We start from the raw sequence: 15,869 nt of genomic DNA, 5'->3' as shown, positions 1-15,869 counted from the left end.
ATGTTCTGATGTTGTGATGTGATATTGTGATGTTCTGATGTTCTGATGTTCTGATGTTGTGATGTGATATTGTGATGTTCTGATATTGTGATGTTCTGATATTGTGATGTTCTGATGTTGTGATGTGATATTGTGATGTTCTGATGTTGTGATGTTCTGATATTGTGATGTTCTGATGTTGTGATGTGCTGATGTGATATTGTGATGTTCTGATGTTGTGATGTTCTGATGTTCTGATGTTGTGATGTTCTGATGTTCTGATGTGATATTAGGATGTTCTGATGTTCTGATGTGATATTCTGATGTTCTGATGTTGTGATGTTCTGATGTTGTGATGTTCTGATGTGATATTCTGATGTTCTGATGTGATATTCTGATGTTCTGATGTTCTGATGTGATATTCTGATGTTCTGATGTTGTGATGTTCTGATGTTCTGATGTAAGTGTATTTCCTGCTTTTCCTTCCATCTGATTGTATTAATGAAATCCAGACACTAAAATTGATAAACTCCCATTTGTGCACAAAAATGTGTGTGCATTACAAAACCTACAAGGACTAATTAGTCAATTGCCCTCCAGTAGTCCATAGTAATAAGGCTGTTCTTCCACCTATCCAGTCCTTTCAGATAGGAGGCCAAGGAAACGTGGTAGAGGTTAGCGAGCAACCAGCCCCTGGTGTTGCACCACCTCCTCTAAGCTGAGTCTGGTTTTGACTGATGCTTGCCCCGATCATGGTGTCCACGGCCTGCCGTGTGGTGTCCAGGGCCTGGCGTGTGGTGTCCACGGCCTGCCGTGTGGTGTGGTGTCCACGGCCTGGCGTGTGGTGTCCACGGCCTGGCGTGTGGTGTGGTGTCCACGGCCTGTCGTGTGGTGTGGTGTCCAGGGCCTGGCGTGTGGTGTCCACGGCCTGGTGTGTGGTGTCCACGGCCTGGCGTGTGGTGTGGTGTCCACGGCCTGCCGTCTGGTGTGGTGTCCACGGCCTGGCGTGTAGTGTCCATGGCCTGGCGTGTGGTGTCCACAGCCTGTCGTGTGGTGTCCACGGCCTGCCGTTTGGTGTCCACGGCCTGGCGTGTGGTGTGGTGTCCACGGCCTGGCATGTGGTGTCCAGGGCCTGGCGTGTGGTGTTCACGGCCTTTAGTCAGCCACCAATTGTGCAAGTTCTCCCACTTAAAAATATGAGAGAGGCCTGTAATTTTCATCATAGGTACACTTCAACTACGACAGACAAAATGAGAAAAAAAAATCCAGAAAATCACATTGTAGGATTTTTAATGAATTTATTTGCCAATTATGGTGGAAAATAAGTATTTGGTCAATAACAAAAGTTTATCTCAATACTTTGTTATATACACTTTGTTGGCAATGACAGAGGTCAAACGTTTTCTGTAAGTCTTCACAAGGTTTTCACACACTGTTGCTGGTATTTTGGCCCATTCCTCCATGCAGATCTCCTCTAGAGCAGTGATGTGTTGGGGCTGTTGCTGCGCAACACGGACTTTCAACTCCCTCCAAAGATTTTCTATGGGGTTGAGATCTGAGATCTGGAGACTGGCTAGGCCACTCCAGGACCTTGAAATGCTTCTTACGAAGCCACTCCTTCGTTGCCCGGGCGGTGTGTTTGGGATCATTGTCATGCTGAAAGTACCCAGCCACGTTTCATCTTCAATGCCCTTGCTGATGGAAGGAGGGTTTCACTCAAAATCTCACGATACATGGCCCCATTCATTCTTTCCTTTACATGGATCAGTCGTCCTGGTCCCTTTGCAGAAAAACAACCCCAAAGCATGATGTTTACACCCCCATGCTTCACAGTAGGTATGGTGTTCTTTGGATGCAACTCAGCATTCTTTGTCCTCCAAACACGACGAGTTGAGTTTTTACCAAAAAGTTATATTTTGGTTTCATCTGACCATATGACATTCTCCCAATCTTTTTCTGGATCATCCAAATGCTCTCCGTTCTTGTGATAATTTTGACCCCACAGGGTGAGATCTTACGTGGAGCCCCAGATCGAGGGAGATTATCAGTGGTCTTGTATGTCTTCCATTTCCTAATAATTGCTCCCACAGTTGATTTCTTCAAACCAAGCTGCTTACCTATTGCAGATTCAGTCTTCCCAGCCTGGTGCAGGTCTACAATTTTGTTTCGGGTGTCCTTTGACAGCTCTTTGGTCATGGCCATAGTGGAGTTTGGAGTGTGACTGTTTGAGGTTGTGGACAGGTGTCTTTTATACTGATAACAAGTTCAAACAGGTGCCATTAATACAGGTAACGAGTGGAGGACAGAGGAGCCTCTTAAAGAAGAAGTTACAGGTCTGTGAGAGCCAGAAATCTTGCTTGTTTGTAGGTGACCAAATACTTATTTTCCACCATAATTTGCAGATAAAGTCATTAAAAATCCTACAATATGATTTTCTGGATTTTTAAAAATCATTTTGTCTGTCATAGTTGAAGTGTACCTATGATGAAAATGTCAGGCCTCATCTTTTTAAGTGGGAGAACTTGCACAATTGGTGGCTGACTAAATACTTTTTTTGCCCCACTGTATCTACAACGAAACATACATGTGTATGTGTGCATGTGCCTATGTTCGGGTTACTTCACCGTTCTAGTGGTCCATAGGGTGTATTTTTACCTGCTTTTTAAATCTGATTCTACTATAATATATGATAACCCTACTACCCATCCCCTAACTGGAGGAATGGACAACAAGTACGTTTCTACTTCCAGCTTGTACATACTATATACATTTTATGGACACAGTATATTTTACAATAGTTATCTTTTGTTTGTTTTTAGTCCCATCCTTCAGCTCCCCTCAACCCCTCCCATCTATCTCTGAACACCATCCAGTTTAGGTTCTCCTCCTCAGTGATCTTTATCCAGAAGGGCGTTCCTCCTATCAGTGATCTCCTTTTATCCATACAGGTTAGGCTTTCCTCCTATCAGTGATCTCCTTTATCCATACAGGTCAGGCTTTCCTCCTATCAGTGGTCTCCTTTATCCATACAGGTCAGGCTTTCCTCCTATCAGTGATCTCCTTTATCCATACAGGTTAGGCTTTCCTCCTATCAGTGGTCTCCTTTATCCATACAGGTCAGGCTTTCCTCCTATCAGTGATCTCCTTCATCCAACAGGTCAGGTTTTCCTCCTATCAGTGATCTCCTTCATCCATACAGGTCAAGCTTTCCTCCTATCAATGATCTTTATCCAGACAGGTTAGGCTTTCCTCCTATCAGTGATCTTTATCCAGACAGGTTAGGCTTTCCTCCTATCAGTGGTCTCCTTTATCCAACAGGTCAGGTTTTCCTTCTATCAGTGATCTCCTTTATCCATACAGGTTAGGCTTTCCTCCTATCAGTGATCTCCTTTATCCATACAGGTCAGGCTTTCCTCCTATCAGTGATCTCCTTTATCCATACAGGTTAGGCTTTCCTCCTATCAGTGATCTTTATCCAGACAGGTTAGGCTTTCCTCCTATCAATGATCTTTATCCAGACAGGTTAGGCTTTCCTCCTACCAGTGATCTTCATCCAGAAGGGCTTTCCTCTTATCAGTGATCTTTATCCAGAAGGGCTTTCCTCCTATCAGTGATCTTCATCCAGAAGGGCTTTCCTCCTGGTACATGTAAATGGTGAATAAAAGGTGATATTTTCCTCATACTGTTACTTAATGGAGATTCTCCTGACCCAAGATGCTACTGAAAACAGTCCAGACGAGCCTCGACAGTATCACACAAATTATTCAGTGATTAACACTGATCAATATGCTCCCAAATTGTCCATTTGTTTTCATGAAATAGCTCAACATAAATACACCGACTGCATTCTCTTTCACTTTTATTGAATGATACCAGAACAGCGTTGATCACATTCAATCACTTTCATTCTAACAGAAACAGCATGTCAAAGCACCACCCATCCAAGGCTCGGCCCAATACAACACATCCAAGGCTCGGCCCAATACAACACATCCAAGGCTCGGCCCAATACAACACACCCAAGGCTCGGCCCAATACAACACATCCAAGTTCAGTCTCTGTCAAGGAGTTAAGCACACAGTCACACGTATTGTATGTGTGGAGGCTAGAAGTACAAGGTTGAGGGATGATATAATTATGATGTTTGCCCAGCTATGTCTTGCTGGTCAGGAATGGGAACACCCACCTCAAGTGGAAATAATATATATAAAATATAAAAGAACAATTAAGAGGAGACTGAGGGCCGATCTGTGATGTTGACAGATATCCCCATGAACAATCCTGACTTTAAATAAAAATATGCCTCTGTCAAAATCAAGACAAAAGCAGATTTTTTAACATTCTGAATATGGAACAGAGCAAGATGTCTTCCTTACTTGGATGAGTGTCAATATGCTCTAGGAAATTGCAATCCTCTTCTTCACACAAAAGCAACACATTTTTTTATTGTGTCAGTTGAAAATATGTTTTCAAAGTAAAAAGTAGGTAACAGCTGGTGTATGGTGCTAATTGTAGAACATATTGTTGTTGTTCAACTCTGTGGAAGGTTGAAGGTTTAACAAAGATGTAAAGTCAGACTGGAACGGCTTCATTTCTTTCTGTTTCCTCCTCCAGACAGAATCATCACCATCCTCATGAAGATGTTCAGAGTGTCCATGTAGATCCCCATGCACCTACAAGACAGGAGAACATCACAGAGCACCAATCGTCAGCTTCATAGATCACAATACAAGACAGGATAACACCACAGAGCACCAACCGTCAGCTTCATAGATCACTATACAAGACAGGATACCACCACTAGGCCAGTATTCACCTGTATAGTAGGCCAGAATTATACTGTATCAATGGTATTATACAGTATTATACTGCATCACAGTGGTACTGACAGTATTCTACTGCATCATAGTGGTACTGACAGTATTATACTGCATCATAGTGGTATTATACTGCATCACAGTGGTACTGACAGTATTCTACTGCATCATAATGGTACTGACAGTATTCTACTGCATCATAATGGTACTGACAGTATTCTACTGCATCACAGTGGTACTGACAGTATTATACTGCATCATAGTGGTATTCTACTGCATCACAGTGGTACTGACAGTATTCTACTGCATCACAGTGGTACTGACAGTATTCTACTGCATCACAGTGGTACTGACAGTATTATACTGCATCATAGTGGTATTATACTGCATCACAGTGGTACTGACAGTATTCTACTGCATCATAATGGTACTGACAGTATTCTACTGCATCACAGTGGTACTGACAGTATTATACTGCATCACAGTGGTACTGACAGTATTATACTGCATCATAGTGATATTATACTGCATCACAGTGGTACTGACAGTATTCTACTGCATCATAATGGTACTGACAGTATTCTACTGCATCACAGTGGTACTGACAGTATTCTACTGCATCACAGTGGTACTGACAGTATTCTACTGCATCACAGTGGTACTGACAGTATTATACTGCATCATAGTGGTACTGATAGTATTATACTGCATCATAGTGGTATTCTACTGCATCACAATGGTACTGACAGTATTCTACTGCATCACAGTGGTACTGACAGTATTCTACTGCATCACAGTGGTACTGACAGTATTCTACTGCATCACAGTGGTACTGACAGTATTATACTGCATCATAGTGGTACTGATAGTATTATACTGCATCATAGTGGTATTATACTGCATCACAGTGGTACCGACAGTATTCTACTGCATCACAGTGGTACTGACAGTATTCTACTGCATCACAGTGGTACTGACAGTATTCTACTGCATCATAGTGGTACTGACAGTATTATACTGCATCATAATGGTACTGACAGTATTCTACTGCATCACAGTGGTACTGACAGTATTCTACTGCATCATAATGGTATTCTACACTGAACAAAAATATAAAACGCAACATGGAACCATTTCAAAGATTTTACTGAGTTACAGTTCATAAGGAAAAGTCAATTGAAATAAATTCATTAGATCCTAATCTATGGATTTCACATGACTGAGAATAGAGATATGCATCTGTTGGTCACAGATACCTTAAAAAAAAGGTAAGGCGTGGATCAGAAATCCAGTCAGTATCTGGTGTGACCACCATTCACCATGCAGCGTGACACATCTCCTTCACATAGAGTTGATCAGGCTGTTGATTGTGGGCTGTGGAATGTTGTCCCACTCTTCAATGGATGTGCGAAGTTCCTGGATATTGGCGGGAACTGGAACAAGCTGTCATACATGTTGACCCAGAACATCTCAAACATGCTCAATTAGTGACATGTCTGGTGAGTATGCAGGCCATGGAAGGACTGGGACATTTTTAGTCACTAGGAAATGTGTCCAGATGTAACATGGGTCCGTGCATTATCATGCTGAAACATGAGGTGATGGCGGCGGATGAATGGCACGACAATGTCAATGTGCCATCAATAAAACGCAATTGTGTTGGTTGGTCCGTAGCTGATGCCAACACATACCACAACCCCACTGCCACCATGGGGCACTCTGTTCACAATGTTGGCATCAGCAAACCGCTCACCCACTCGACACCATACATGCTGCCTGCCATCTGCCCGGGTGTTGAAACAGGGATTCATCCGTGAAGAGCACATTTCTCCAGCGTACCAGTGGCCACTGAAGTGAGCATTTTGCACTCTGAAGTCAGTTATGATGCCGAACTGCAGTCAGGTCAAGACCCTGGTGAGGACAACGAGCACACAGATGAGCTTCCCTGAGACGGTTTCTGACAGTTTGTGTAGAAATTCTTTGGTTGTGCAAACCCCCAGATTCATCAACTGCCCGGGTGGCTGGTCTCAGACGATCCCGCAGGTGAAGAAGCCGGATGTAGAGGTCCTGGGCTGGCGTGTTTACACGTGGTCTCCGGTTGGAGGTACTGTCAACGACATTGGAGGTGGCTTATGGCAGAGAAATGAACATTAAATTATCTGGCCAAAGCTTGAATGTACATAACTGCAGTCACTATGCTAAATGCAAACTCCCTCAAAACTTGAGACATCTGTGGCATTGTGTCGTGTGACAAAACTGCACATTTTAGGGTGGCCTTTTATTGTCCTCAGCACAAGGTTCTTGATATGCCACACCTGTCAGGTGGTTGGATTATGTTGGAAAAGGAGAAATGCTCACTAACAGGGATGAAAACAAATTTGTGCACAACATTTTAGAGTAATAATCTTTTTGTACTTATGGAACATGTTGGGGCTCTTCTATTTCATGAAACAAAGGACCAACACTTTACATGTTGCGTTTATATATATATATCTCTGTTTAAACAGTAAGGAACAGAGCTGGACTAGTTGACTGTCTGTTTAAACAGTAAGGAACAGACCTGGACTAGTTGACTGTCTGTTTAAACAGTAAGGAACAGACCTGGACTAGTTGACTGTCTGTTTAAACAGTAAGGAACAGACCTGGACTAGTTGACTGTCTGTTTAAACAGTAAGGAACAGACCTGGACTAGTTGACTGTCTGTTTAAACAGTAAGGTATAGACCTGGACTAGTTGACTGTCTGTTTAAACAGTAAGGAACAGACCTGGACTAGTTGACTGTCTGTTTAAACAGTAAGGTATAGACCTGGACTAGTTGACTGTCTGTTTAAACAGTAAGGAACAGACCTGGACTAGTTGACTATCTGTTTAAACAGTAAGGAACAGACCTGGACTAGTTGACTGTCTGTTTAAACAGTAAGGAACAGACCTGGACTAGTTGACTGTCTGTTTAAACAGTAAGGAACAGACCTGGACTAGTTGACTGTCTGTTTAAACAGTAAGGAATAGACCTGGACTAGTTGACTGTCTGTTTAAACAGTAAGGAACAGACCTGGACTAGTTGACTGTCTGTTTAAACAGTAAGGAACAGACCTGGACTAGTTTACTACCTGTTTAAACAGTAAGGAACAGACCTGGACTAGTTGACTGTCTGTTTAAACAGTAAGGAACAGACCTGGACTAGTTGACTACCTGTTTAAACAGTAAGGAACAGACCTGGACTAGTTGACTGTCTGTTTAAACAGTAAGGAACAGACCTGGACTAGTTGACTGTCTGTTTAAACAGTAAGGAACAGACCTGGACTAGTTGACTGTCTGTTTAAACAGTAAGGAACAGACCTGGACTAGTTGACTGTCTGTTTAAACAGTAAGGTATAGACCTGGACTAGTTGACTGTCTGTTTAAACAGTAAGGAACAGACCTGGACTAGTTGACTATCTGTTTAAACAGTAAGGAACAGACCTGGACTAGTTGACTGTCTGTTTAAACAGTAAGGAACTGGACTAGTTGACTGTCTGTTTAAACAGTAAGGAACAGACCTGGACTAGTTGACTGTCTGTTTAAACAGTAAGGAACTGGACTAGTTGACTGTCTGTTTAAACAGTAAGGAACAGACCTGGACTAGTTGACTGTCTGTTTAAACAGTAAGGTATAGACCTGGACTAGTTGACTGTCTGTTTAAACAGTAAGGAACAGACCTGGACTAGTTGACTGTCTGTTTAAACAGTAAGGAACAGACCTGGACTAGTTGACTGTCTGTTTAAACAGTAAGGAACAGACCTGGACTAGTTGACTGTCTGTTTAAACAGTAAGGAACAGACCTGGACTAGTTGACTACCTGTTTAAACAGTAAGGAACAGACCTGGACTAGTTGACTGTCTGTTTAAACAGTAAGGAACAGACCTGGACTAGTTGACTGTCTGTTTAAACAGTAAGGAACAGACCTGGACTAGTTGACTGTCTGTTTAAACAGTAAGGAACAGACCTGGACTAGTTGACTGTCTGTTTAAACAGTAAGGTATAGACCTGGACTAGTTGACTGTCTGTTTAAACAGTAAGGAACAGACCTGGACTAGTTGACTATCTGTTTAAACAGTAAGGAACAGACCTGGACTAGTTGACTACCTGTTTAAACAGTAAGGAACAGACCTGGACTAGTTGACTGTCTGTTTAAACAGTAAGGAACAGACCTGGACTAGTTGACTGTCTGTTTAAACAGTAAGGAACAGACCTGGACTAGTTGACTATTTGTTTAAACAGTAAGGAACAGACCTGGACTAGTTGACTGCCTGTTTAAACAGTAAGGAACTGGACTAGTTGACTACCTGTTTAAACAGTAAGCAACAGACCTGGACTAGTTGACTATCTGTTTAAACAGTAAGGAACAGACCTGGACTAGTTGACTGTCTGTTTAAACAGTAAGGAACAGACCTGGACTAGTTGACTGTCTGTTTAAACAGTAAGGAACAGACCTGGACTAGTTGACTATCTGTTTAAACAGTAAGGAACAGACCTGGACTAGTTGACTGTCTGTTTAAACAGTAAGGAACAGACCTGGACTAGTTGACCATCTGTTTAAACAGTAAGGAACAGACCTGGACTAGTTGACTGTCTGTTTAAACAGTAAGGAACAGACCTGGACTAGTTGACTGTCTGTTTAAACAGTAAGGAACAGACCTGGACTAGTTGACTGTCTGTTTAAACAGTAAGGAACAGACCTGGACTAGTTGACTATCTGTTTAAACAGTAAGGAACAGACCTGGACTAGTTGACTGTCTGTTTAAACAGTAAGGAACTGGACTAGTTGACTGTCTGTTTAAACAGTAAGGAACAGACCTGGACTAGTTGACTGTCTGTTTAAACAGTAAGGAACAGACCTGGACTAGTTGACTGTCTGTTTAAACAGTAAGGAACAGACCTGGACTAGTTGACTGTCTGTTTAAACAGTAAGGAACAGAGCTGGACTAGTTGACTACCTGTTTAAACAGTAAGGAACAGACCTGGACTAGTTGACTACCTGTTTAAACAGTAAGGAACAGACCTGGACTAGTTGACTACCTGTTTAAACAGTAAGGAACAGACCTGGACTAGTTGACTGTCTGTTTAAACAGTAAGGAACAGACCTGGACTAGTTGACTGTCTGTTTAAACAGTAAGGAACAGAAATCAGACAGCAGGACAGATTACTCTGCAGACGTCACTTACGAGTTGATGGGGTCGTATTTCTGCATCCCGTACATGGGGTACGTCTCCGCCCTCTTGATGACCTTCTGGGTGTCGTAGAGCAGGAACATGCTGAAGAGGACCAGACCTCCGTAGATAGCGATGGAGTAGAGGCCTGCTCCCATCGCTGAGGTAGGGGGCAGGAACATTGAGCCTGGGGACAGAGAGAGTGGAGAGGACATTATATTAACACCATGTCCTCAAGCTCAATTAATAACTGAGGGGAAATTATGTGTCACGGGTGTTTGTCACCAGAGAGCCAGATCCTAAATAATACTATTTGAAGAAGAAGAAACTGCAGCACACTGGTATCTTGAATACTCCACTAACAATTTACTGGGTTTGATGAAACAAAAGGCTACGGTTCAACGGACTTCATTGATGTCTGTCTACCATGTTGTTGTTCCATTGATGTCTGTCTACCATGTTGTTGTTCCATTGATGTCTGTCTACCATGTTGTTGTTCCATTGATGTCTGTCTACCATGTTGTTGTTCCATTGATGTCTGTCTACCATGTTGTTGTTCCATTGATGTCTGTCTACCATGTTGTTGTTCCATTGATGTCTGTCTACCATGTTGTTGTTCCATTGATGTCTGTCTACCATGTTTTTGTTCCATTGATGTCTGTCTACCATGTTGTTTTCCATTGATGTCTGTCTACCATGTTGTTTTTCATTTTATGTCCGTCTACCATGTTGTTGTCCGTCTACCATGTTGTTTTTCATTGATGTCAGTCTACCATATTGATGTCCGTCTACCATGTTGTTGTCTGTCTACCATGTTGTTTTTCATTGATGTCCGTCTGCCATGTTGTTGTCTGTCTACCATGTTTTCCAATGATGTCTGTCTACCATGTTGTTTTCCAATGATGTCTGTCTACCATGTTGTTTTTCATTGATGTCCGTCTACCGTGTTGTTTTTCATTGATGTCCGTCTACCGTGTTGTTTTTCATTGATGTCCGTCTACCGTGTTGTTTTTCATTGATGTCCGTCTACCATGTTGATGTCCGTCTACCATGTTGTTGTCTGTCTACCATGTTGTTTTTCATTGATGTCCGTCTACCATGTTGATGTCCGTCTACCATGTTGATGTCCGTCTACCATGTTGATGTCCGTCTACCATGTTGATGTCCGTCTACCATGTTGTTTTTCATTGATAAATTTATTTGTCCTCTAAAAGTTTGATGTTTACATCCCTGCATTTTATGTTCCTTTGTGAATTGGACCATAATAAAACAGACTGAAGAAACGCCTACTAACCGTTTAGTGGAGACCACTAAACCCACAGCCAGGGTTATTGATCTAAAGATACTAACCGATAGAGACCACTAAACCCACAGCCAGGGTTATTGATCTAAAGATACTAACCGTTTAGTGGAGACCACTAAACCCACAGCCAGGGTTATTGATCTAAAGATACTAACCGTTTAGTGGAGACCACTGAACCCACAGCCAGGGTTATTGATCTAAGGATACTAACCGTTTAGTGGAGACCACTGAACCCACAGCCAGGGTTATTGATCTAAAGATACTAACCGTTTAGTGGAGACCACTGAACCCACAGCCAGGGTTATTGATCTAAGGATACTAACCGTTTAGTGGAGACCACTGAACCCACAGCCAGGGTTATTGATCTAAAGATACTAACCGTTTAGTGGAGACCACTAAACCCACAGCCAGGGTTATTGATCTAAGGATACTAACCGTTTAGTGGAGACCACTGAACCCACAGCCAGGGTTATTGATCTAAAGATACTAACCATTTAGTGGAGACCACTGAACCCACAGCCAGGGTTATTGATCTAAAGATACTAACCGTTTAGTGGAGACCACTGAACCCACAGCCAGGGTTATTGATCTAAAGATACTAACCGATAGAGACCACTGAACCCACAGCCAGGGTTATTGATCTAAAGATACTAACCGTTTAGTGGAGACCACTGAACCCACAGCCAGGGTTATTGATCTAAAGATACTAACCGATGGAGACCACTGAACCCACAGCCAGGGTTATTGATCTAAGGATACTAACCGTTTAGTGGAGACCACTGAACCCACAGCCAGGGTTATTGATCTAAAGATACTAACCGTTTAGTGGAGACCACAAAAACCCACAGCCAGGGTTATTGATCTAAAGATACTAACCGTTTAGTGGAGACCACTGAACCCACAGCCAGGGTTATTGATCTAAAGATACTAACCGTTTAGTGGAGACCACTGAACCCACAGCCAGGGTTATTGATCTAAAGATACTAACCGTTTAGTGGAGACCACTGAACCCACAGCCAGGGTTATTGATCTAAAGATACTAACCGTTTAGTGGAGACCACTGAACCCACAGCCAGGGTTATTGATCTAAAGATACTAACCGTTTAGTGGAGACCACTGAACCCACAGCCAGGGTTATTGATCTAAAGATACTAACCGTTTAGTGGAGACCACTGAACCCACAGCCAGGGTTATTGATCTAAAGATACTAACCGTTTAGTGGAGACCACTGAACCCACAGCCAGGGTTATTGATCTAAAGATACTAACCGTTTAGTGGAGACCACTGAACCCACAGCCAGGGTTATTGATCTAAAGATACTAACCGTTTAGTGGAGACCACTGAACCCACAGCCAGGGTTATTGATCTAAAGATACTAACCGTTTAGTGGAGACCACTGAACCCACAGCCAGGGTTATTGATCTAAGGATACTAACCGTTTAGTGGAGACCACTGAACCCACAGCCAGGGTTATTGATCTAAAGATACTAACCGTTTAGTGGAGACCACTAAACCCACAGCCAGGGTTATTGATCTAAGGATACTAACCGTTTAGTGGAGACCACTAAACCCACAGCCAGGGTTATTGATCTAAGGATACTAACCGTTTAGTGGAGACCACTGAACCCACAGCCAGGGTTATTGATCTAAAGATACTAACCGTTTAGTGGAGACCACTGAACCCACAGCCAGGGTTATTGATCTAAAGATACTAACCGTTTAGTGGAGACCACTGAACCCACAGCCAGGGTTATTGATCTAAAGATACTAACCGATAGAGACCACTAAACCCATAGCCAGGGTTATTGATCTAAAGATACTAACCGTTTAGTGGAGACCACTAAACCCACAGCCAGGGTTATTGATCTAAAGATACTAACCGTTTAGTGGAGACCACTAAACCCACAGCCAGGGTTATTGATCTAAAGATACTAACCGTTTAGTGGAGACCACTGAAGCCACAGCCAGGGTTATTGATCTAAAGATACTAACCGATAGAGACCACTAAACCCATAGCCAGGGTTATTGATCTAAAGATACTAACCGTTTAGTGGAGACCACCCACAGCCAGGGTTATTGATCTAAAGATACTAACCGTTTAGTGGAGACCACTAAACCCACAGCCAGGGTTATTGATCTAAAGATACTAACCGTTTAGTGGAGACCACTGAAACCCACTGCCAGGGTTATTGATCTAAAGATACTAACCGTTTAGTGGAGACCACTAAACCCACAGCCAGGGTTATTGATCTAAAGATACTAACCGATAGAGACCACTGAAACCCACAGCCAGGGTTATTGATCTAAAGATACTAACCGATAGAGACCACTGAAACCCACAGCCAGGGTTATTGATCTAAAGATACTAACCGATAGAGACCACTGAAACCCACAGCCAGGGTTATTGATCTAAAGATACTAACCGATAGAGACCACTGAAACCCACAGCCAGGGTTATTGATCTAAAGACACTAAACGATAGAGGTGGAGACCACTGAAACCCACAGCCAGGGTTATTGATCTAAAGATACTAACCGATAGAGACCACTGAAACCCACAGCCAGGGTTATTGATCTAAAGATACTAACCGATAGAGACCACTGAAACCCACAGCCAGGGTCATTGATCTAAAGATACTAACCGATAGAGACCACTGAAACCCACAGCCAGGGTTATTGATCTAAAGATACTAACCGATAGAGACCACTGAACCCACAGCCAGGGTTATTGATCTAAAGACACTAACCGTTAGAGACCGCTGAAACCCACAGCCAGGGTTATTGATCTAAAGATACTAACTGATAGAGACCACTGAAACCCACAGCCAGGGTTATTGATCTAAAGATACTAACCGATAGAGACCACTGAAACCCACAGCCAGGGTTATTGATCTAAAGATACTAACCGATAGAGACCACTGAAACCCACAGCCAGGGTTATTGATCTAAAGAAACTAACCGATGGAGGAGGCGAAGACGACTCCGAAGCCCACCGCCAGGGGTCCTCCCATGTTGAGGAACTTCTCACTGGGGGCACACATGGCCACGGTGGACAGACCCCCCACTATGCCCGCTGTGTACCAGGCTGCCCTCATCATCAGGGGCCCACCTAGCAGAGTCATGGGGGCTATGACCGCTCCCATCACACCTGGAAACACAGGGACAAATGGATGGATTTATTTAGTAGGTTAGTTTAAAAAAAAGGGACCATGTACATACATCAAACATGAAAAATCACCAGATTTTACCTACACAGCTATTTATAAAGAGGTTATATATATATATCAAGATGTTCTACATAAAGAAAACAGATCTGGTATTTAACAGTCTTCTCAGAATATTCTCACAGGCACAGAACCGGTGTCAGTAAGTACGAGAAAACCCTGTTCCATTCAAGTCGACTGCTGCTGCATAGTGAGGGTATTCTGAACCTTTATAGTACTGCCCTCTAGTGGTGAAAACAAGCAAGTGGGACGTTTCAATTGACAAATGCTTGGTAAAGTGAGAAGGTGAAGCAGTCCAACACCTGCATGTAGCATCCAGGCAAGATGTTTGGCTCCTGGGCTCTGGTCATAAGAGATAGATCTGACCAGCATGCCTGCTCCAATCATGGCTGCAAAGGTAGCTCCAATAGCCTGGTGAAAAAAATGACAAGTGTCAAAAAAAATACCCACGGTGGCTATTATAAAGTGTCTCGAAATCACACACAATGGTTTGGAAATCAGCACCAGTCGTATCAACACAAAACAATGAGGTTAGGTGGGCCCTCGAACCACTACTTTCCTTTTTAAGGGTTAATAACATTCAGTGGATGCAGATATACTTTTAGTCATTAGTCACTGGCCCAGTGGCAATAGTCATGGTAAAAACTAATATTTCCTTGAAGGTAAACTCAGCGATATGACGTAGATGCAGAAAGTAAACAGCATAGTGGGTCAATTCCCACAACAACTAAAAGCGTTGAAGCGTGAGGCTCAAATTCTCCACTGTTCTGGTCCCGTGGCTACCCTGCTGTTTTGGTCCCTTGGCTACCCTGCTGTTTTGGTCTCTTGGCTACCCTGCTGTTTTGGTCCCTTGGCTACCCTGCTGTTCTGGTCCCTTGGCTACCCTGCTGTTCTGGTCCCTTGGCTACCCTGCTGTTTTGGTCCCTTGGCTACCCTGCTGTTTTGGTCCCTTGGCTACCCTGCTGTTCTGGTCCCTTGGCTACCCTGCTGTTCTGGTCCCTTGGCTACCCTGCTGTTTTGGTCTCTTGGCTACCCTGCTGTTTTGGTCTCTTGGCTACCCTGCTGTTTTGGTCTCTTGGCTACCCTGCTGTAACAGCTACCCTGCTGTTCTGGTCCCTTGGCTACCCTGCTGTTTTGGTCTCTTGGCTACCCTGCTGTTTTGGTCCCGTGGCTACCCTGCTGTTTTGGTCCCTTGGCTACCCTGCTGTTTTGGTCCCTTGGCTACCCCGCTGTAATCAGCTACCCTGCTGTTTTGGTCCCTTGGCTACCCTGCTGTTTTGGTCCCTTGGCTACCCTGCTGTTTTGGTCCCTTGGCTACCCTGCTGTTTTGGTCCCTTGGCTACCCTGCTGTTTTGGTC

At 43.3% G+C, this 15,869-nt stretch overlaps 1 protein-coding gene across 3 annotated transcripts in view; it reads right to left on the bottom strand.

The window, feature by feature from the left end:
* Positions 1 to 3,821: 3,821 nt before the first annotated feature.
* The window catches only part of LOC109883475 (growth hormone-inducible transmembrane protein), a 36,534-nt gene continuing 24,486 nt past the window's right edge, over positions 3,822 to 15,869 (bottom strand). For 2 of the 3 annotated variants that reach the window (XM_031813019.1, XM_031813020.1), the window contains exons 6-9: positions 14,814 to 14,922; positions 14,247 to 14,435; positions 10,001 to 10,172; positions 3,829 to 4,652 (exon numbers count right to left, since the gene is read on the bottom strand). In XM_031813019.1, the coding sequence (XP_031668879.1) occupies positions 4,568 to 4,652; positions 10,001 to 10,172; positions 14,247 to 14,435; positions 14,814 to 14,922 (555 nt within the window). In that variant the 3' untranslated portion in view covers positions 3,829 to 4,567. Of the gene's footprint in view, positions 4,653 to 10,000; positions 10,173 to 14,246; positions 14,436 to 14,813; positions 14,923 to 15,869 lie in introns of all 3 variants that reach the window. The other variant, XM_031813018.1, reaches the window with a different exon arrangement.

The sequence above is a fragment of the Oncorhynchus kisutch genome, unplaced genomic scaffold (assembly GCF_002021735.2).
Source record: "Oncorhynchus kisutch isolate 150728-3 unplaced genomic scaffold, Okis_V2 Okis04b-Okis11a_hom, whole genome shotgun sequence".
Taxonomy (NCBI): Eukaryota; Metazoa; Chordata; class Actinopteri; order Salmoniformes; family Salmonidae; genus Oncorhynchus; species Oncorhynchus kisutch.
The sequence above is the reverse complement of the archived record's forward strand: the minus strand, read 5'-3'. Positions and strand labels throughout refer to the sequence as shown.